The 23431-nt window shown below is 48.1% G+C and overlaps 1 protein-coding gene across 1 annotated transcript in view; it reads right to left on the reverse strand.

Moving 5' to 3' along the window:
- Positions 1-23431, reverse strand: part of CSMD2 (CUB and Sushi multiple domains 2) — a 2010406-nt gene that overhangs the window by 679589 nt on the left and 1307386 nt on the right. Inside the window, exon 13 of the mRNA XM_069622557.1 lies at positions 10289-10471. Coding sequence (XP_069478658.1) covers positions 10289-10471 — 183 coding nt within the window. The remainder of the gene's footprint in view (positions 1-10288; positions 10472-23431) is intronic.

The following is a 23431-nucleotide window of genomic DNA, read 5'->3' on the forward strand; positions in this document are numbered from 1 at the left end:
TTCCTCTACTCGTGTCTCTGCTCCTGGTTCTGCTCCTAGCTCTGCTCCTGGCTATAATATTGCCTATACTCATGGTGCTGCTCTTAATTCTGTTCCTGGCTCTGCTCCTGGCTCTGCTCCTAGCTACGATATTTACTCTACTCATGTCTTTGTTCCTGATTCTGATTCTGCTTCTGGCTCTGCTTCTGGTTATTATATTGCCTCTACTCGTGGTTCTGCTCTTGATTCTGCTTCTGGTTCTGCTCCTGGCTATGATATTGCCTCTACTCTTGCCTCTGCTCCTGGTTCTGCAACTGGCTATGTCCCTGGCTATCACATAGCCTCTACTCTTTTCTCTGCCCCTGGTTCTGCTTCTGGTTCTGCTCCTGGTTCTGATCCTGGCTATGATACTGTCTCTACTCGTGTCTCCTTTCCTGGTTCTGCTCCTGGCTTTGCTCCTGGCTATGACATTGCCTCTACTCATGTCTTTACTCCTGATTCTGCTTCTGGCTCTGCTCCTGGCTATGATATTTCCTCTGCTCATGTCTTTGCTCCTGATTCTGCTTCTGGGTCTGCTCCTGGTTATGATATTGCCTCTACTCATGTCTCTGCTCCTGGTTCTGCTCCTGGCTATGATATTGTCTCTACTCGTGTCTCTGCCCCTGGTTCTGCTTCTGGTTCTGCTCCTGGTTCTGATCCTGGCTATGATATTGTCTCTACTCGTGTCTCTGCTCCTGGTTCTGCTCCTGGCTCTGCTCCTGGATATGATATTGCCTCTACTCATGTCTCTGCTCCTGGTTCTGCTCCTGGCTCTGCTCCTGGCTATGCCATTTCCTCTGCTCATGTCTTTGCTCCTGATTCTGCTTCTGGGTCTGCTCCTGGTTATGACATTGCCTCTGCTTCTGGCTCTGCTCCTGGTTCTGATTCTGGCTCTGCTCCTGGTTATGATATTGCCTCTGCACTTGGCTCTGCTCCTGGCCCTTATCCTGGTTATGATATTGCCTTTACTCGTGGCTCTGCCCCTGGTTCTGCTTCTAGCTCTGCTCCTGGTTATGATATTGCCTCTACTCATAGCTCTGCCCCTGGTTCTGCTTCTGGGTCTACTCCTGGCTCTGCTTCTGGTTATGATATTTCGTCTATTCATGGCTCTGCCCTGGTTTTGCTTCTTGCTCTGCTCCTGACTCTGCTCCTGTTTATGATATTGTCTCTACTCGTGGCTCTGCCCGTGGTCCTGTGTCTGGCTCTACTCCTGGCTCTGCTCCTGGTTATGAGATTGCCTCTACTAGTGGCTCTGCCCCTGGTTCTACTCCTGGTTCTGCTCCTGGCTCTGCTCCTGGATTTGATATTGCCTCTACTCTTGCCTCTGCTCCTGGTTCTGCTACAGGCTCTGCTCCTGGCTATGATACTGCCTCTACGCTTGTCTCTGCTCCTGGTTCTGCTTCTGGCTCTTCTCCTGGCTATGATATTGCCTCTACTTGTGTCTCTGCTCCTGGTTCTGCTTCTGGCTCTGCTCCAGGATCTGCTCCTGGTTAGGATATTGCCTCTACTTGTGTCTCTGCTCCTGGTTCTGCTTCTGGCTCTGCTCTTGGCTCTGCTCCTGGTTATAATATTGCCTCTACTCCTTTTTTCCACTCTTGGTTCTGCTTCTGGCTCCGCTCCTAGCTATGATATTGCCACTACTAGTGTCTCTGCTCCAGGTTCTGCTTTTGGCTTTGCTCTGGCTCTGCTACTAGTTAGGATATTGCCTCTACCTGTGTTTCTGCTCCTGGTTCTGCTCCTGGCTCTGCTCCTGGTTCTGATATTGGCTCTTCTCGTGTCTCTGCTCCTACCTCTGATATTGTCTCTACTCGTGTCTCTACTCCTGGTTCTGCTCGTGGCTCTGCTCCTGGTTCTGATATTGTCTCTACTCGTGTCTCTACTCCTGGTTCTGTTCCTGGTTATGATATTGCCTCTACTCATGTCTCTGCTCCTGGTTCTGCTCCTGGCTCTGCTCCTAGCTCTGCTCCTGGTTATGATATTGCCTCTACTCGTGTCTGTGAACCTGGTTCTGCTTCTGGCTCTGCTCCTGGCTCTGCTCTTGGTTATGATATTGCCTCTACTCATGTCTTTGCTCCTAATTCTGCTTCTGGCTCTGCTCCCGACTCTGCTCCTGGTTATGAGATTGCCTCTACTTGTGGCTCTGCCCCTGGTTCTGCTTCTGGCTCTGTTCATATCTCTGCTCCTGGTTCTGCTCCTGGCTATGATAATGCCTCTACTCGTGGCTCTGCCCCTGGTTCTGCTCCTGGCTCTGCTCCTGGCTATGATATTGCCACTACTCTTGCCTCTGCTCCTGGTTCTGCAACTGGCTATGTTCCTGGCTATCACATAGCCTCTACTCTTTTCTCTGCCCCTGGTTCTGCTTCTGGTTCTGCTCCTGGTTCTGATCCTGGCTATGATATTGTCTCTACTCGTGTCTCCTTTCCTGGTTCTGCTCCTGGCTTTGCTCCTGGCTATGCTATTGCCTCTACTCATGTCTTTACTCCAGATTCTGCTTCTGGCTCTGCTCCTGGCTATGATATTGTATCTACTCGTGTTTCTGCACCTGGTTCTGCTCCTGGCTGCTCCTGGATATGATATTGCCTCTACTCATGTCTCTGCTCCTGGTTCTGCTCCTGGCTCTGCTCCTGGCTATGCCATTTCCTCTGCTCATGTCTTTGCTCCTGATTCTGCTTCTGGGTCTGCTCCTGGTTATGACATTGCCTCTGCTTCTGGCTCTGCTCCTGGTTCTGATTCTGGCTCTGCTCCTAGCTATGATATTGCCTCTTCTCATGACTCTGCTCTGGATTCTGCTTCTGGTTCTGCTCCTGGGTCTGCTCCTGGTTATGATATTGCCTCTGATTTTGGCTTTGCTCCTGGTTCTTCTCCTGGCTCTGCTCCTGGCTATTATATTGCCTCTACTCTTGTCTCTGCCCCAGGTTGTGCTCCTGGTTCTGCTCCTGGCTCTGATCCTGACGATGATAGTGCCCCTACTCGTGGCTCTGCTCTTGATTCTGTTCCTGTCTATGATGTTGCCTCTACTCGTGGCTCTCCTCTTGATTTTGCTTCTGGTTCTGCTCCTGGCTCTACTCCTGGTTTTATATTGCCTCTACTTCTGGCTCTGCTCCTTTTTCTGCTCCTGGCTCTGCTCCTAGTTATGAGATTGCATCTACTTGTGGCTGTGCCCCTGGTTTTGCTTCTGGCTCTGCTCCTGGCTCTGCTCCTGACTATGATATTGCCTCTGCTCGTGGCTATGCTCTTGATTCTGCTCCTGGCTCTGCTCCTGGCTTTGATATTGCCTCTACTTGTGGCCATGCTCTTGATTCTGCTTCTTGTTCTGCTCCTGGCTCTGCTCCTGGTTATGATATTGCCTCTGATTCTGGCTCTGCTCCTGGTTCTGCTCATGGCTATGATATTGCCTCTACTCTTGTCTCTACCCCTGGTTCTGCTTCTGTTTCTGCTCCTGGCTCTGCTCCTGTTTATGATATTGCCTCTGCTTCTGGCTCTGCTCCTGGTTCTGCTCCTGGCTCTGCTCCTGGTTATGAGATTGCCTCTACTCGTGGCTCTGCTCTTGATTCTGTTCCTGTCTATGATATTGCCTCTATTCGTGGCTCTCCTCTTGATTTTGCTTCTGGTTCTGCTCCTGGCTCTATTCCTGGTTTTTATATTGCCTCTACTTCTGGCTCTGCTCCTTTTTCTGCTCCTGGCTCTGCTCCAAGTTATGAGATTGCATCTACTCGTGGCTCTGCCCCTGGTTTTGCTTCTGGCTCTGCTCCTGGCTCTGCTCCCGGTTATGAGATTGCCTCTACTCGTGGATATGCCCCTGGTTCTGCTCCTGGTTCTGCTCCTGGCTCTGCTCCTGGCTATGATATTGCCTCTGCTCGTGGCTATGCTCTTGATTCTGCTCCTGGCTCTGCTCCTGGCTTTGATATTGCCTCTACTCGTGGCCATGCTCTTGATTCTGCTTCTTGTTCTGCTCCTGGCTCTGCTCCTGGTTATGATATTGCCTCTGATTCTGGCTCTGCTCCTGGTTCTGCTCATGGCTATGATATTGCCTCTACTCTTGTCTCTACCCCTGGTTCTGCTTCTGGTTCTGCTCCTGTCTCTGATCCTGGCTATGATATTGCCTCTACACATGGCTATGCTCTTGATTCTGCTCCTGGCTCTGCTCCTGGCTATGATATTGCCTCTACCAGTGGTTCTGCTCTTGATTCTGCTTCTGTTTCTGCTCCTGGCTCTGCTCCTGTTTATGATATTGCCTCTGCTTCTGGCTCTGCTCCTGGTTCTGCTCCTGGCTCTTCTCCTGGTTATGAGATTGCCTCTACTCGTGGCTCTGCCCCTGGTTCTGATTCTGGCTCTGCTCCTGGCTCTGCTCCTGGTTATGAGATTGCCTCTAATAGTGGCTCTGACCCTGGTTATGCTCCTGGTTCTGCTCCTGGATCTGCTCAGGGCTATGATATTGCCTCTACTCTTGCCTCTGCTCCTGCTCCTGGCTCTGTTCTTGGTTATGAGATTGCCTCTGCTCGTGGCTCTGCCCCTGGTTCTGCTTCTGGCTCTGCTCCTGGCTACGATATTTCCTCTACTCATGTCTCTTCTCCTGGTTCTGCTTCTGGCTCTGCTCTTGGTTATGATATTGCCTCTGCTTCTGGCTCTGCTCCTGGTTCTGCTCCTGGCTCTGCTCCTGTTTAAGATATTGCCTCTACTCTTGTCTCTGCTCCTGGTTCCACTCCGGACTCTGCTCCTGGCTATGATATTGCCTCTACTCTTGTCTCTACCCCTGGTTCTGCTTCTGGTTCTGCTCCTGTCTCTGATCCTGGCTATGATATTGCCTTTACTTGTGGCTCTGCTCTTGATTCTGCTCCTGGTTCTGCTCCTGGCTCTGCTCCTGTTTATGATATTGTCTCTGCTTCTGGCTCTGCTCCTGGTTCTGCTCCTGGCTCTGCTCCTGGTTATGAGATTGCATCTACTCGTGGCTCTGCCCCTGGTTTTGCTTCCGGCTCTGCTCCTGGCTCTGCTCCTGGTTTTGAGATTGCCTCTAATAGTGGCTCTGCCCCTGGTTCTGCTCCTGGTTCTGCTCCTGGCTATGATATTGCCTCTACTTGTGGCTCTACTTTTGCCTCTGCTCCTGGTTCTGCTCCTGGCTCTGCTCTTGGCTATGATATTGCCTCTACTTGTGACACTTCTCTAGATTCTGCTCCTGGCTCTGCTCCTGGCTACGATATTTCCTCTACTCATATATAATGCTCCTGATTCAGGTTATGATATTGCCTCTACTTGTGTCTCTTCTCCTGGTTCTGCTTCTGGCTCTGCTCCTGGCTAGATATTGCCTCTACTCGTGGCTCTGCTCTCTCTTGATTCTGCTCCTGGCTATGATATTGCCTCTACTCGTGGCTCTGCTCTTGATTCTGCTTCTAATTCTGCTCCTGGCTCTGCTCCTGGTTATGATATTGCCTCTGTGTCTGGCTCTGCTCCTGGTTCTGCTCCTGGCTCTGTTCTTGGTTATGAGATTGCCTCTGCTCGTGGCTCTGTCCCTGGTTCTGCTTCTGGTTCTTCTCCTGGCTACGATATTTCCTCTACTCATGTCTTTGCTCCTGATTCAGCTTCTGGCTCTGCTCCTGGCTTTGCTTCTGGTTATGATATTGCCCCTACTCTGTCTCTTCTCCTGGTTCTGCTTCTGGCTCTGCTCTTGGTTATGATATTGCCTCTGCTTCTGGCTCTGCTCCTGGTTCTGCTCCTGGCTTGGCTCCTGTTTAAGATATTGCCTCTACTCGTGTCTCTGCTCCTGGTTCTGCTCCTGGCTCTGCTATTGGCTATGATAGTGCCTCTACTCGTGGCGCTGCTTTTGATTCTGCTTTTGACTCTGCTTCTGGCTCTGCTCCTGGCTTTGCTCCTGGTTATGATATTGACTCTTCTCATGGTGCTGCTCTTGATTCTGCTCCTGGCTCTGCTCCTGGCTACGGTATTGCCTCTATTTGTGTATCTGCTCCTGATTCTGCTCCTGGCTCTACTCCTGGTTATGATATTGCCTCTGCTCCTGGTTCTGCTTCTGGCTCTGCTCTTGGCTCTGCTCCTGGTTAAGATATTGCCTCTACTTGTGGCTCTGCTCCTGATTCTGCCCCTGGCTCTGCTCCTGGTTATGGTATTGCCTCTACTCGTGGCTCTGATCCTCGTTTTGCTTCTGGCTCTGCATCTGGCTCTGCTCCTGGTTATGATATTGCCTCTGCTGCTGGCACTGCTCCTGGTTCTGCTTCTGGCTCTGTTCCTGGCTCTGCTCCTGGTTAAGATGTTGCCTCTACTCGTGTCTCTGCTCCTGCTTCTTCTTCTGGCTCTGCTCCTGGCTCTGCTCCTGGTTATGATATTGCCTCTGCTTCTGGCTCTGCTCCAGGTTCTGCTTCTGGCTCTGCTCCTGGTTATGATATTGCCTCTGCTTCTGGCTCTGCTCCTGGTTCTGCTTCTGGCTCTGCTCCTGGCTCTGCTCCTGGTTAAGATGTTGCCTCTACTCGTGGCTCTGCTCCTGATTCTGCCCCTGGCTCTGCTCCTGGCTCTGCTCCTGGTTATGGCATTGCCTCTACTCGTGGTTCTGGTCCTCGTTCTGCTTCTGGCTCTGCATCTGGCTCTGCTCCGAGTTATGATATTGCCTCTACTCGTGTCTCTGCTCCTTCTTCTTCTTTTGGCTCTGCTCCTGGCTCTGCTCCTGGTTATGATATTGCCTCTGCTTCTGGCTCTGCTCCTGGTTCTGCTACTGGCTCTGTTCCTGGCTCTGCTCCTGGTTAAGATGGTGCATCTACTCGTGTCTCTGCTCCTGCTTCTTCTTCTGGCTCTGCTCCTGGTTATGATATTGCCTCTGCTTCTGGCTCTGCTCCTGGTTCTGCTTCTAGCTCTGCTCCTGGTTATGATATTGCCTCTGCTTCTGGCTCTGCTCCTGGTTCTGCTTCTGGCTCTGTTCCTGGCTCTGCTCCTGGTTAAGATGTTGCCTCTACTCGTGGCTATGCTCCTGATTCTGCCCCTGGCTCTGCTCCTGGCTCTGCTCCTGGTTATGGTATTGCCTCTACTCGTGGCTCTGATCCTCGTTCTGCTTCTGGCTCTGCATCTGGCTCTGCTCCTAGTTATGATATTGCCTCTACTCGTGTCTCTGCTCCTTCTTCTTCTTTTGGCTCTGCTCCTGGTTATGATATTGCCTCTGCTTCTGGTTCTGCTCCTGCTACTGGCTCTGTTCCTGGCTCTGCTCCTGGTTAAGATGTTGCCTCTACTCGTGGCTATGTTCCTGATTCTGCCCCTGGCTCTGCTCCTGGCTCTGCTCCTGGTTATGGTATTGCCTCTACTCGTGGCTCTGATCCTCGTTCTGCTTCTGGCTCTGCATCTGGCTCTGCTCCTAGTTATGATATTGCCTCTACTCGTGTCTCTGCTCCTTCTTCTTCTTTTGGCTCTGCTCCTGGTTATGATATTGCCTCTGCTTCTGGTTCTGCTCCTGCTACTGGCTCTGTTCCTGGCTCTGCTCCTGGTTAAGATGTTGCCTCTACTCGTGTCTCTGCGCCTGCTTCTTCTCCTGGCTCTGCTCCTGGCTCTGCTCCTGGTTATGATATTGCCTCTGCTTCTGCCTCTGCTCCTGGTTCTGCTTCTGGCTCTGCTCCTGGTTATGATATTGCCTCTGCTTCTGGCTCTGCTCCTGGTTCTGCTTCTGGCTCTGCTCCTGGCTCTGCTCCTGGTTAAGATGTTGCCTCTACTCGTGGCTCTTGCCTGGCTCTGCTCCTGGCTCTGCTGTGTCATGCTGATTGGCTCCTTAGCAAGTGGCTGAACAGCCCAACCTCGGAGTGCAAGAGCTGTGACTGGAGCTACTTATCTCTACTTGTCCATCGCTACAAACACTTTTTTGGCAGCATAACAATGGCACTACCTACAGCTGGGAGCCCGACCCTACACCAAAAACACAAGTGGGAACTAGGCCGTGTCCCGACTGTATCCACACAGGCCTTCACCCCCAATTGGCCAGGCCAGTGAGGGGGAGCGTGTGCTTCTAGCTTCACATCTAGACATGCCCCACGCACGTAAGACGATCCAGTAGAGAATCACGCCACAGTGGCACCTCATTTCTGAGCCAGGCGAGAGGGGGGCCAGGCCGCTTGATGGGAGGACCTGCCCAGCCCTAAATTTAAGAAGGGGCACTGCCTTAATCTGAAAAAAGCAGAATTTGCAATCAAATCCTAATTACAGGACACTTTGGTGCTTAAATTGAGATTAGGCGAGACTCTATCGGTCGATGCCCACATGTTTATCCGTATGTCACATGCAGAGAAGGGGGCAGCAATTCTACATGTTGCCTACTTCCAGGCAGCCTAAAATAAGCAGCATCGAATACAACGGCAATCAGGGCTTCTGAATACCCCCTTCTAGCCGGTCTTACTCCCGAGCTACCTTGTAGACATAGCATCGGTTGACAGCAAGGATGGCACCTGCAAACAGCTGTGCCCAATTCATGCCAATTTTTTTTCAAAAAAGCATGCAGCTGTTCCCTGTGTCCACTTGTAACTCACTAATGATGGGTTGGTTTAACCAATTAACGAGAGTGAGAGACACATGTTGAGAAGACTTCGGGGTCACCGCTCGTGGCCCGAATTCCCAGGCCTTGATCAGAATCGACTGTATCATGTCAGGGTATGATGTGATATGATGTGGCATTTATAAAGCGCCTGTACACAAGTGTTTCTAGGCACGACAAGAGCGCCAGATCCAGTCGCACCTGGTCCGGCCACGCCTCCGCTGAGACACTGATGTCCAAGAGCGTGCAACAGCCACTCTAGATTGTACCCAATAAGAGGCCTCCCTTGAAGCACCTTTTCTCTTCCACCTGCGGCCCTACTGGGATATTCCTCAACCACGTGACTTGCACGAGGACGTCAGTGCCATAAGAAGCTGCAGCAGCAATGCAAAGGAAACCGATTCATCAAATACCAACCATCTGCTTGGAATGTAGGATCATGTCTGCAGTCTACCACCATAAGACATTGTGGAATGTGCTGCCAGTGTTTCATCAGATGATCACAACGCCCACTCAGAGACGAAGACAAAGTGCCTGAGTGTATAGACTTGTGAGGTAGTTAGGCAGGCATTTTGAAAAAAAGACGGCTTTTGAAAAACAAAAACAAAACAACTTAAAATGAGCGCTCGCTTAATAAATATGAGTGTTTCCTAATTTGTAGTTCAATTCTACAAATACAATGTTTTCAAGCCCTGTCTATTTGACCCAGTCCCTCAGCTGTTCGGATCCCATATGCATGCCGGTATCAGCACTAGGTAATGGCCAGCAGGCAGATACAGCCTGTTGCCTTGCCTGCCTTCTGCTCCCAGCAGCTCCCAGTGCTGCTGTGTACAGCCGTGGTCTTTCCGAATGATACTTCTGGTTCTTGTCTGCCTGCTTCTCGAGCAGGAAGACACTTCCATTCAGGTAACACACGTCTGTTAAGGGGAACTTCCTGAACACTCCTCAGCCTCGCCCGTAGAGTTGTATCCCATAACCCCTTGCTCTCAAAGCACCTCTGTGGGGGAACATGGCCTCCACCTCTGTTGAGAGTCCACTGCTGAGGTAGTAAGATATCTTGACACTCTCCGCATGTCCCCTTTTTCTCCCCGGCTGTAGAGAGTAAAGCCCTGCCATCTATCTTCCTATGATGGTGGAATCTTGAAACCTGGCCTCATCTGGCCCGCTCTGCTCTAGACTCTCTTTGGTCTTCCGTTACCTTTACGGACATGTGGCTCTCAACATTGGACGCGAGGCTGCAGATATGCAGGCCAGTAAACCGCGGCTCTCCCGACACCCAGGATCTCTCACCACTGACCTTGCTGAGTATGGTGGATGAGAGTTGCAGTCCAGAGCATGCGCAACACTGCCATAACCAAACCGTGATAAATTGAGACCAATTGACGCTTCCTAATTTCTACAGAAGGTACAACCATCCCTGGGTCCCCAAATACAGGGAGCCACGGGTTCTCAGCTCTAGTGAAACTGAAGTAAAGTTAAGGGTAAACATTAAGCCCAGGAATAATAACAGAGGCCAATAAATGTAGAAAATAAAATAAAAAACACAGAGTAAAGAATTAATTCACATTGAAGTAGTTATCGAACCAACCAACAAAAAACCTAATTACACCTGTCGGCAAAGCTCCCGATTGGCTATGCTTACTGCACCGTTTCTGATTGGCTAGTAGTTTTCAAGAGCTGAGAGGTTTTACCCTATGGTGCAGCGACAGAAGAATCATTCTAGGAGGAGCCACAAGCGACCTATCCTCGTTGACTTACAAACACATCCCGGCTTTTTTGCGGACCACTGGTTGTTCTTCTGGCACGTGATGGCTTTCTGTCCCACCAACTCGAAAGCGGGCTGGCACTCGAACTTCAGCGTGTCGCCGTGCCGGAACCTTGAGCCTTCTCTCCTGCCGTACGGCGGGACACCAGGGTCACCACAGCTCCCTTGGTCAATTTCTAAGAAAGAGAAGTGAAAGATGAAAAAGCTGCTTAACGGCACATGGCAACAATACACAGCAGGCACACCTGGATGCTGGACTGATCAGTGGCATCTCCTAGGCAACCTGAAACAAGGAAGATGGCTGACTTGCAATTGTGTTATTAGAGTTTTCAGTCATTTTGCCTTAAAGCTCTGCCCTTACTTTTCTTTGGTAGTTGACAAATGTGCTATTTCTACCTTACAGGACTGCTCTTTTCCAGGAAGAAGGCCCTTACACCACCCTGGTGTATCAGTGTATGGTGGGTGAGTGGGTCTCTTAGTAGGTAGAAGAAAGAGGAACCTTTTGAAATAAAACACTCATTAAAAAAGATAATTAACGGTGAAGGGGCAAAGGAAGGAATCGAAAGAGGAAGCAGCAAAAAAGAGGAAGAGGAGACAGAGATGAAGAGAGGGAATAATTCTAAAACGTGTGAAATGCATTTGGGGAAAAGCAAGGTTTAAAGAGGTGGAAAGTGGGCCTAAAATAATCGGGAAAGGAAGGAAGTATAACAGGAGGAGCTCTGGTAAGAGAAAAGGGAGAGCAGATGCTGGTGGGAGAGGTACACATTTAAATGACGGAGGAAAGGATAAAATATAGATTTGAAGGAAGACAAGTCGCAGCAGCAACCGAGGATGCTGAGTAACTGCACTGTGTATCGGTTTAGTTTTCTAATGTTCACAGCACTATTAGAAGTTTCTACTCACACACACGCCGCTGCCAGAATCATGCGATTTGTAATGTTCAAAAGCACTTTACATACATGTTGAGTAAAGATTTGCACCGCTGCCTATATCATGGTTGCACATGAGATCAATGCATGCAAATTGCTTAGAGATAACAACATGTAACCGCTCGCAGGAGATGGCACAAGCTTTCCCGCCCTAGCAGCCAAGCACTGGCACTCCCGCCCCCTACGTGCAGAGGAATCTTAGTGGGCCTTCCGCAAAGCCCTCAAAACTTTGCTGTTCACCTAACTGCTGGACCTGGAGACACATGCCCAATGGACCATAATGGCTTCAGTGACACCCTAAGATGTATGTAATATGCTTTTCCTGTGTAACTGGTTGAAATAGCGCCTTGGTGCCTAAGGGTTTAGGAGCTTTACAAATGCAAACAATAAATAAATACATAAATACAATATGCCAGGTAAACATGAACACCCCTGACAGTATCAGGGGATGTACATAATTGTTAACCCTTAAGTGCTAAGGGCGAGCAGGTTTGTCCTGAATTCTGATAAGGGATCATTATAGAGTTTAACAGTTAAGTGTAACAGAGCCTGTGTAAAGTTCAACAACACCTTTACGGCCAGGTTACACTATTAGCACTTGGACAGGGATTTGCGGGGGCGGGGGTGGTGGGGGTCAGTGTCTAGGGATTTGCGGGGGCGGGGGTGGTGGGGGTCAGTGTCTAGCCTATAAGGTGTCTGGGACTGCGGGAGGAATCTGCCAGTAACCTCCTGCGTTCACTCAGCCCCCTGTGCCTCTCCCTGTGAGGTCTGCACTCTTTGCAACCCCCGTGATTCTGTCCTATTTCCACCCCCCCCAGTCCCCAAAAACATAGCTCACCCTATATGACCCTTGACCTGCCCACAGTTCGGCATCTTCCCTGGCCTCGCTGTCACCCCAGCTGCTCTCTCGAGACTCGACTGCTCCCAGCTAGGCCATGGAAACAGAGGAGCGATTTGCTCCCTTCCCTGTGTCCGATGGCGGCCATCTTTGTATTTTTTTGTGTTTGTATTTTCATTGCACAACAAGGCAGAATGAACTGCATTTAGGCACAATCCTTAAATATAACTTATCACCACAAACTTAAAACTGAAAAAGAGATAAGAGTGACATTGCCGGAAAAGATGGTTCTTGAGATCTTTACAGAATTCCAATAAGGAGGGCATGCTTTTAACATGACAAGGTACAATTTCCCCAATAGTGGTCCATGGACAGAAACACGTCTATATCCCCTATAGACATTGCAAGAGAAAGGCACCACTGCTCAGGTTTTATCTGCTGATCAACGTGATCTTGTGGGGTGATGATATGAGGTCCTCTCTGCTAGGTATGCTGAGGCAAGTCCAGTCCATCGCTGTGTATTATTGCTTAGGCTTGTGCTCGCCGTTACCATCTCTGCCCACCCCCAAACACAGGGGTTCTCACTATCATATAATGTTTACAAACAACACTGTTCAAAGCCTGCATAAAGTTTATAGGACAGTTATAATCAACAGTTAATCTGACTTATTTGAACCTTATTTGACCAAAGATGAACTTCAGTGTTAGGACATATGTTGTGTAAAATTGAACCACACTGTTAGAATGAAGTGTTACTTCAATTTGTAAAAGCGCTGCTAAAATCATTGCTTGACTAAGCCTGGAAGTACCCCTAGAATCATGTGCTGTGTAAAGGGGAACAGCGCTCTTGGGAATCAGGCAGAAGGTTCTATAAACTTGATCTGCAATCAAAACCTGATTTTGTACATTTGAACAATGCAGTTAAAGTAATGTGTTATGTTAATGTTTAAGCACAGCTGGAGACAGAATTTGAATACACTTTTAAGTACACTTAGAATTGTGTGCTGTGTAAAGTTGAACAGCACTCTTGGAAGCTGTGAGAAATTCGATCATCTGCAAAGTGGGTGTGCCTGGACTTTTTTTTTTTTACTTTTAAAAGAAATGGAATGATGGTAGACGAACCTTCGGAAAATGTTTGGGGATAATCTGCACACATTTTCCTATGTTCACTGCATGACATACACATAGACCTGTGTACTCTAGGTGGAAACAGCCTACAGGCTCTGTCCCTCCTGTCATATTTAGTTGGGAAATTATAGCCACAAGTACATCACAGCATCTCAGAAGGGGGAGGGCAAATCCTTCCTGCTGCCATGGCCAGCCTAATTAACTAAAAAAGGCTCTATGGACCCACCTTTTCCCTTTATGTAAGCTTTGCTGCTGGTGGCAGCTTTGCATGCTAATCACAGTTTAATTCAAACAGGCCCATGGTTGCAGAGGCTAAACAAAAGAAAACAGAAAACCCCCAAACCCCGTTCATATTCGCTGTATCAACTTGAAGCCAGCCCCCACCCTAAAGTATCAATGACAGTGAGCTGTCATGTCTGGGACAATGTGTTTACAGTAGGTAACCCCCACAGGGGGACACCATTCAGAAGGTATGAGAATGTGGTTTGCAAGAGACAGAAACTCGGTTCTCGCTGCAGCTTCAAGGGAGGCTTGCCACTTTAATCAGGAACCACAGAGAGCTCAATTAACCAGAGAGACCCTTTGATCCACAACAGACAGGAAGATGGGTTGGACTTGGTATTATGTGTTTTCACACCTTTACATATTCTGTTGCAAAACCCTCTGGTTATGACCTCAGTCATACAGGAGATTTTTGGTGGGGACCCAGGTTTGATTCATTAAGGTAGACTTAGCCTACACCAATCACAGTGGCCAATTTGGCTTTAAAAGAGGGTTGAGGCCTTCTTTTGGGCAGATCATTTGAAGACTTCACAAGGAGTAAAAATAAGAACTAATTTGGGCCCTGGCTGAAGGTACAGTCTGCCTCACAGCTTCTGCCAGTGAAGGATGGCCGGGATTTCAAAAGTGGGAAGCAAGACCCCTCCCCTAAACATCTCCCAGAGAACAGAGGGAAATACTGAATCCAGAGGACCCTCCATCAGCTTCAGAACCAGTAACCAGCCAGCACAAGTGTTCCCTGCTGGACTGCAACTGACTGCACTGCTGACTGTTGTCACTCCGCAGTCGCTAATGTCGTCCGAGACGCCTTGAGCAGTGCTTCAGACTCACCAACCAGCAATGAGACAGTGATTCCTGAACCCGAGCCGCCGTGTAGGTCGCCTGAAGCCGTCCATACAGCCTCGCTTGCCTAACTTCCTGCAGCCTGATACCCGCAGCTGTCTTCCATCTTGCACTCTGTCGCAGGAGTGACAAAGCACCCTGAAACCGACTCGACTCTGTCAAGCACCAAAAACCTCTACAAGCAAAAGGTAAATTGTGGTTCTGCCCCCTGGTCCATTGCTCCCTTTGTGTTGAAACCAAGTATCCTTGAACTACTGTGATTAATTACTTTACCAACTACTCTCCTATCAGAGTGCTTTTTCTTTTGAAACTGTCTGTCCTCTGCATTCCTTTTAGGGTGGGTTGTATTTCGTAGTGTACTAGGACTGTCTGTAGTGATAGTGATAAAGTAGATATCTGTGTGCAACCTTGACTGGACAGTCCCTTTCATCATTGGGTAAAAATTCTATTTTCACTGTGTTGCAACTAACTAACGATCCACGACCTTGCGCAGATAAGCCTGCCGTTTCGTTCATGTTACCAAAATTAGAGAAGGAGGTTTATAATTGACTAGTGTTTCCAATCTGTTCAGATCCCTTCTGGTGTACTAGAGGTGTGGGGCTGATTGAGGGTTAAGAAACCGATATTCATCCCTGGCCCACTGGGGCCCCGGAAATAGATTTGGCGCAGAAGCAGGCTAATAAAACCCATGTTTGAACTGCACTCTAAGAATCACATTCTCTAAAGTTGAGCCGCACTCCTGGAAGCTTGCCTTAAGTAAAGATGAACTCCATCCATTGTTAAGATCATTCTTAGTGAACGGTTTGACCGCTCACTTGATGGCAACCGTGATGTGATTGTGGTGTAGTATAGACTCAAATACCACGCAAAATGTCAGGTTTCAATAACAGGCGGCGTAACAGTCAACCACGATTATGAACTGCCTGATGTGCTCAGAAAAAGACTCTCCTCTAAGATTTGGCTTTGCAATACTGAAGGGTGATTGAATACATGTTTCTTTTAATTAATCATAACCACTGGCAATGCTATGGGCAAGCTTCCATTCTATTATGTTTCTATTTTTCCCTCTTCAGGTTTGCTAATTTGCTCTAAGTGGTGCATGTTTTTTTTTAACTGCATTTTAGGTAAAAAAAAAAAAAAGATCCTATTCAGACCTGACAAGGCGCTGTCAGATTTCATAGACAGCGGTCTCCAATTCAGACTGTCTATTCCGGCCTGCGGGATTCAGAACAAGACAAAGCAGAGTGTGAGGCTTAGGACAAGACTCTCTCCTACCTTGGGCTGTAATTAAGGCTGAGAGTAGCTCCGGGGTGCCTGGCTACATGGGACCATGTGGAGCCTCTTTAGAGAGATCGCCAGGCAGACCAATCTTTGATCCAAAGCTAAAAGGTGTAATTATGAACATCAAAGAAATATCTTAGTAAGGTTTCCTGCAGTCAACAGTAAACTACCCTATTGTGCTACTGCAATAATGGAGCGAGGAAATAAGTTCAGAGAATAACAACAAGTAGCGCACAAAAAAAAAAAAAAAAACAACATGCAGACTAAGTTTTTTTTTTTTTTTAAATAGAGCTTTTGCAATTTCTAACATAAAACAAGCACTTCCTTTGTAATGCAGCTAACAAGGAATAGCTGCCACACCACGAGATGGCACGCCTTTCTACGCACTCAGGGTTGGCACGCCTTTATATGCACTCATGGGTGGCACGCCTTTCTATGCACCCAGGGATGGCAAACTTCTCTACGCACTCAGTGATGGCACACTTTCCAGCGCACCCAGGGATGGCACGCTTCTCTACGCACTCAGGGGTGGCACACCTTTCTACGCACTCAGGGATGGCACACCTTTCTACGCACTCAGGGATGGCACGCATTTCTACGCACTCAGGGATGGCATACCTTTCTACGCACTCAGGGGTGGCACGCTTTTCTATGCACCCATGGAAGGCATGCCTTCCAGCACAGCCAGGGATGGCACGCCTTTCTATGCACCCATGGAAGGCATGCCTTCCAGCGCAGCCTGGGATGGCACGCCTTTCTATGCACCCATGGAAGGCATGCCTTCCAGTGCACCCAGGGATGGCACGCCTTTCTACACACTCAGGGGTGGCACGCCTTTCTATGCACCCATGGAAGGCATGCCTTCCAGCACAGCCAGGGATGGCACGCCTTTCTATGCACCCATGGAAGGCATGCCTTCCAGCGCAGCCTGGGATGGCACGCCTTTCTATGCACCCATGGAAGGCATGCCTTCCAGCGCAGCCTGGGATGGCACGCCTTTCTATGCACCCATGGAAGGCATGCCTTCCAGCGCAGCCTGGGATGGCACGCCTTTCTATGCACTCAGGGATGGCACGCCTTTCTACGCACCCGTGGAAGGCAATTCTTCTCTATGCACCCACTGATCTCATACCTTTTTAAACATTGTGATCCATGATGACCAAGGGGGGCGCAGGGGTGGCCAACAGGATGTATGTTATGATGACGACATAAAGGCATGCAGTAACGAATGGTCATCCATGTTGGTTAAACGATGATGTGGGAGAAGGAGTTTGGGAAGACATCTGAATACCCGAAGTGTCACTCCTTTCATATTCCCGAGTTCTTTATTGTTTTTCTTTTTTCCTAGTGGACATTGGATAGAGGAATATTAATGTATGGGCTTGACGTAATTCTTGCCCCAAGGGCTCTGTAAAGGGACATGTGCTGTAAAACTGATGAGTCAGTGCTTGCAGGAGCTCTCAGGGGGTCCGGGGGGCTGGTTGAGGGCCACCTGCCCATGATTTTTGGATTTAACTGGCTCATACCAGTTCAGGCATATAGAACGTGAACATGAGAGCAAACTGGTTACCCCTCCCTAAGTCCATACTGTTGGTATGGGCAACGTCTTAATACTGTGTATTGTTTTGAACACTGTATTCAACCATGCACCTTTTTCATCCAAAGTATTTTATTCAATTATTCGATTAAAACATATTTATTTGCAGGTGGTAACACAAGTAGACATAATCATGTGAAAGTCATCATACACAAGTTTACAAAGGCCATTAACTGTGGCCTCAGAGGTAAATAAGCTCTTGACTGTGGCCTCAAGGATTTTTGACATATGTTTCGGCTCCTATGTCTGTTTTGATGTTATCATTAACATCTACAGACAGCTATTATCGGGCCTTCTTCAGGGCGGAATATTTCTTAGCAAAGTGGCTGAGTCTCAACACCCCATAGATATTTTCTGTATCTTGACCTTGAATTATAGTGCACGTGGACCAGGGTTATGAAATCAGAACTAATTACTTCTGCCTTGAATGAGCCGGTTTTCTCTTCCATATGCTCTGCTTATCTTGAAGGTGCTTTTCCCTCGGCCTACACAGAAGCTTGGGGTCAGGAATGGTTGTCTCAGAGCTGGTTGGCAGGTCTGAAGCACTTAGGTCATTTAAGGCGGACGTTGTTTGAATCTTGTCGATGCACTCCTCCTGCTTCTTCACATGACTCGTGTCGTCCTTTAAGACGGATGGTCCAAAAATGAGGAGAGTGTTGCAGTCACCGGCCTTGTCCTGGGTTTGGTTCAGAATCTCTCTGGCACTTCCCACCTAGGAAGCTTCTTGCAGAACCTAGTAGGACATGCTGTGTGCTGGCTGGGTACCGGTTCTGGAGATGCTTGACGTTCCTCTGGATTCAGTATCTCTCTGTTCCCTGGGAGATGTTTAGGGGAAGGATATTGCTTCCCTCTTTGGAAATTCTAGCTTTCCTTCACTGGTGGAAGCTGTAAGGCAGACTGCACCTTCAGCTATAAGTGATAAGTTCATCATGTTACTCCTTGTCAAATCTTCAGATGATCTGCTAAAAATAGGGGCTTGACCCTCTTTTAAAGACAGATGGGTCATAATGATTGGTGTAGGCTAAGCCTACCTTAATGTACACATCCTGGGTCCCTACCAACAATCCCCTGAATGCATGGGGTCTTGACCAGAGTACTTTGCAACAGAAAAGGTTAAGGAGTCAAAACATGTAATAGTAGGTTCCACCCATTTTCCTGTCTGTTGTGGATCAAAGGGTCTCTTTGGTTAATGAAGCTCTCTGTGGTTCCTGATTAAAGCAGCAGGTCTCCCTTGAAGCTGCAGTGAGAAAAGAATGTCTGTCTCCATTAAACCACATATGTTTACCTTCTGAATGGGGTCCCTCTGCGGGGTTACCTTCTGTAAACACATATTCCCAGACATGACAGGTCACTGGCCTTGATACTGAGAGGAGAGAGCTGGCTTCAGATTGACACAGTGCATATCAAAGGTGAATTGGGGTTTCCTGTCTCCTTTGTTTAGCCACTGCAGCCAGGCTCCATGTGGGCCTGTTTGAAGTATACTCTATTACTAAGTTAATTATGCTACTTGCTGCCACCATCTGCAGTGCTTACACAAAAGGACAGGGCAGATTCATCAAGCCTTTGATAGTTAATTAGGTATGGCTAAGACAGGTGGAAGATTTTGCACCCCCCCTTGTGAGATGACATGATGTACTATTGGATGCCATATCTCAAATAAATATGACTGGGGGGGTTGGTGCCTGTACGCCGTGTCCACACAGAGTACACAGACCTATGTGTATGTCGTGCGGTGAGCATTGGAAAATGTGTTTGGATTAGACCCACACATTTTCCGGAGTTTGATCTACCATCATTCAATTTCATTTAAAACATTTTTTTAAAAAGCCCAGGCGAGCGCATACCCACCGTGAGAATGGTCGAATTCCTCACAGTAGCCCTTTTGCCTGATCCGACTGTAATGTCTCTTTCTTCTACTTTTCATGTGCCTGAAGTTGTACAGTAGGCGATCAGTGCTTCCCAGAAACAACACATTTCTTGAGAAGAGTGCTCTTCAGTAACAAGTTGAAATTATTTGCTACTACCTACGTCCTGTGTGTTTTAACTCCCCTTCAGCATTCAAAGGCGTATCAAATTATTTAGTCTCTATGGGCGTGCCCACGCTGCATCTCAAGAACCTGCACCTGACTGCTCTACCAATCACTAATTTATTTTGGAACCTTACGTGTTTGTCTTTGAACTTGACTTCTGACGTCAACTACCACCCGATAGGCACTCAGTGTAAACTCCATGAACATTCCATGACCACTCTGAGAACGCCTCCATTGCCACTCTGTGTCTCCCCCGAAGACCATGAAGGCACTATTACCATGAGGAATCCAAGACCACACATGACCACTTCACGGGCAACCCCATTACCAAATCATGGCCAGTTGCCTGGCCACTCCTTGACCACAGAAAGGTGCAAGCCCATGGCCAACCCCTGCACCCAACAACAAAGAATCTGACCACTCCCAGGTTCAAAGACATGGCCACATATAGCCACCCTATGCTGCCTCTAGTAACCACTGCAAAGACTACATCTGTGCCCACCACCATGACAGCGTCTATGCCAGCATGATGGCACTTCCCTAACCATGCCATGACCACTCGCATATTACCTTGATGACCAGATATATGCTCACTTGACCACTTCCTTGAGCACCCCATACATTTCCTACGACTAGTATTGGGACCATCCATTTGATTGCCTTCATAACCACTTATGTGACTACCTCAACCCGATAACCCCTGCATGGCCCTTTTTATGACTACCTCCATAACTATGTCAAGTCATGAACCTCTCCAGGACCAACTCATGACCTGCTATAACTGCTACTCTGTCAACCATTCTGAACACCACCGTGATTAGCCGCCTGACCAACTAAATGCCCACAGCCACGCCCACGTCAACCCATGACCTCATCCGTGATCACCTCATAACCCCCCGGCCCCCTTTATGAATCATGCCTCATTTCCTTTCACTCACCCTGGTGCATAAACTCGAGGTGAACACGCCCCATTGTGCAACAGTACGTTCACAAAATGCGCGTTTCGTTCAAGCGCAGGCTTTTGGAGGAAGGAGAAATACCAGGGCTGGACTGGCCTATAGGGAACTCTGGAGATTTCCCAGCAGGCCTCTGCACCCTGGGCCTCTTTTGTGTAGTATTTCCACATTTTCTCATAGGAAAAGGGTTGGACTTGCTGAAAATGTGTAAAATTGGGCCACTTTGAACATTATTTCCAGGAACTCTTTTGGTTCCCAGTCCACCCCTGGGAAATAATCCCTGTTCAGGTGGGCTGCACATGGATTCTCTGCATCCGCCAGCTGAAGCAGATCTTTCCTCTGCCTCCCATCGTCATTAGCCAAAGGTTGTTTCCCCATTTCATTTCGAATGGAAAGGCGTTTTTCGAGCTTCGCTCAAGCAGACGAAGGTGGCAATTAAGTCGTGCTCAATAGACAAACCGCTGCACACCACTCCTGCTGCCACAATCTGATTTCAGGGACCTCTGGAAGGGAAATGCCCTCATCACATTATGAAAAGATGTCTTGGCAACTGTGCTGATTAAGTCACATTGGGGGTCTGGTACGCGAGCCTTCAGCGGTACTCCGAAGTCTGCTAAAGAGAGATTCGCGTCACAGTCCAAGGCCTGACTGGTAGAAACCCGAGCTCTCGATTTCTAGATGGTGCCCTTCGCGCAGGTCCAAGCTAGTGAGTATCATCGCTAACCGCCCATTCCAGGGCGCAGGGTAATGAAGGCTCTGGAGGTGTCCAGATAACAGGGCAGCGTCCTCCTTGCTCCCCCCCCATGGTTAAGGGGGAGGAGTTTGGGGTAACATGCTGGGAATCAGGAAGGGGAGCCTGGGAAAGGACAAGAGGGGTGGGATACTCGCCAAACTGTCTGGAAAGGCCACATATGAAAACAAAAGGAGGTGGCCATGACTGGGGGCATATATACTGCGTGTAAACTGGCAGCATTATTGTTGCAGCCAGAGGACGCCGGAGGAGAGCAAGTAGCAAGCTGTTTTTCCTCCCACCCACCCACCCTACATAATGACTGCGGAAGTGCAAGGCTTTGACGTTGCTGTCGCAGAACGGCGAAGCAGTGTTTTTTGCGACAAGTGGCACTCTAGAGACTACTAACCAGCCATGGGAAAGCGAAAAGGGTTTTTGCTCTTCTCGCGATCAGCGCTCCTTTGAGGCCTAAGCAGCAAGGGCATTGGAGGTATCGATGAGGGCTCGGCTTCCCACTGCAAAACGGAACTACTACTCCAGCCTAGGAACACCTGCAAGGGCAGGTGGGGCGCAGACAAGAATGGTTGGGGGAGCTTTGGCCTAGAGTGGATTTGCTTGGGAAAGGAGGAAGCAAGGTTTGGGCACGGAACAGTCGGCTGGTCGCGACTCATTGAGAACTATTTTCACAAGTTTGGTTTGCAGTGATTTGAAGCATGAACTTGTAAGCAATGATGTGAAAATAAATATGCAGTCTTTTATGCCAACAAAGAAAATGTCTCATTCTACACCTTTTTTCCAAAAGAGGGTGGCAAAGCTAGAGAATGGAATATGCAATTATGTTTGTATAAGTGTGGACAAATGCCCAGGTTACTCAGATAACTCTGCATGTCAGACCTGGCTGGGCATTCACTTAACACAGAAGTGCTTTCTGGGAGTTGTAGTCTTGGTTAACTTCAATTCTGCAAGTTTGACTTAGGGACCTAAAAGCAATGGTTGTTAAAGGGACACCACATTCCATGCCAAGTGATCTCTGTGTGGCACATTGTCTCAAATCATTATATTGTTGGTCCAAGTGCTTTAAGTGGGATAACAAATTGAGGGGGTGAGGGTAGGTTGAACAGACGTCCTGGTTTTACCGGTACTGTCTCAGTATTTGGTGCTCTGTCCCCATTTCTCCAGATTATGTTCCCATTGGAAACTGTGTGGTCCCGGTTTTTTCGAGTAGGTCTTAATAACTGGCAGGCAGGAGTGCACAATCTCGCACAGAAGACATGCTGCACTTTACAATTCATGATAGTGTTAGTTTGTGAATTATAATTTGTTTTATTTGAACAGTAACACTTAAACCCCCTTCTCCTCCAAATGCCACTGAAGTGTAGTGCCTTGACAGCCACTTTCAAGAGTTAGTCCTATTTTTATGTTAGTTGCCCTGTCCCAGTTTTTTACTTTTTAAATCTGGTCACCCTAGCCGAGGGGAGTGTCCTAAAGGGTGTGGGCCATTTCCGAAAGCAATACCTCACGAGGACCTGCAATCATGCTTTGTGGGTCACTCAGCAAGTCTCTGGTGACCTGGTTTGCTGTAAAATACACAACTTTGTTTTGCTTTACAAATAAAACGCTGTCCATAAATCAGACAAAATAAAAAAAAATAAAAAAATGCTCTCAGATTAAAAACAACTATTCAGTAAGTGACTAAATCACCAGTGTTCTGTGTTTAAATCATCCATGTGACAGTGGCCACTTTGCATAAAATCAAAGAGCATTTTGGGGGCATAAAATAGCAGATTTTACTATTTGACATATATGGCTATGTTATCGCGCCTAGAAACACGTGTGTACAGGCATGTTATGAATGACATATCATATCATATTGATATGAGAATTAGATGGTTTTTGATCATATAAAGCATACTTGGCGTGGTGCCAATACCTGGTGTTTAATTTGTAAAAAAGATAAGTGCTGGGGCTCAAATATTTTCTAAAAAGCCCATGACATGTCAGGATAGGCAACTCCCTGCCCACTGTTGCCACCACCCATAGCTGTTCCCCATTCTGGCAACATGTGTGGGGGTTAAAGCTGCAACTTCCACTGGCTTATTGTGGTCGATGGGTGTACTCGGTCACTACGGCAGATGTGTGATTTACAAATACCACTCAACATGCAAATAAAATCACATACTCATTGTGCCTTGACATGAGACAAATGTTTAAGTTTGTCTGTAAACACTATCATCATTTACGTGTTGCTCTGATTCTATAGTTGTTTATTATGTGACTGGCAGTTACAATAATAAAGTTGCCAAAATATCACATCATATGAGTCAGAGACAATAAGTGCCCGGGCTCAGAAATAAGTGCCAGGACTGAGCCCTGGCAGACACCCTCACAATTTAAGCACTGGGAATTTTTTAATTTTTCAGTCACAGCACTCACGCTAACATGAAATGTCTACTAACCATTGAGCCTTATATACTTCTTTTGATGTCGCCCCCTTCTGGTGTGGGGCTTGGGTTGCTCTGACAAGA

This window comes from Ambystoma mexicanum, chromosome 11 (genome assembly GCF_040938575.1).
Source record: "Ambystoma mexicanum isolate Mex_15411 chromosome 11, UKY_AmexF1_1, whole genome shotgun sequence".
NCBI lineage: Eukaryota > Metazoa > Chordata > Amphibia > Caudata > Ambystomatidae > Ambystoma > Ambystoma mexicanum.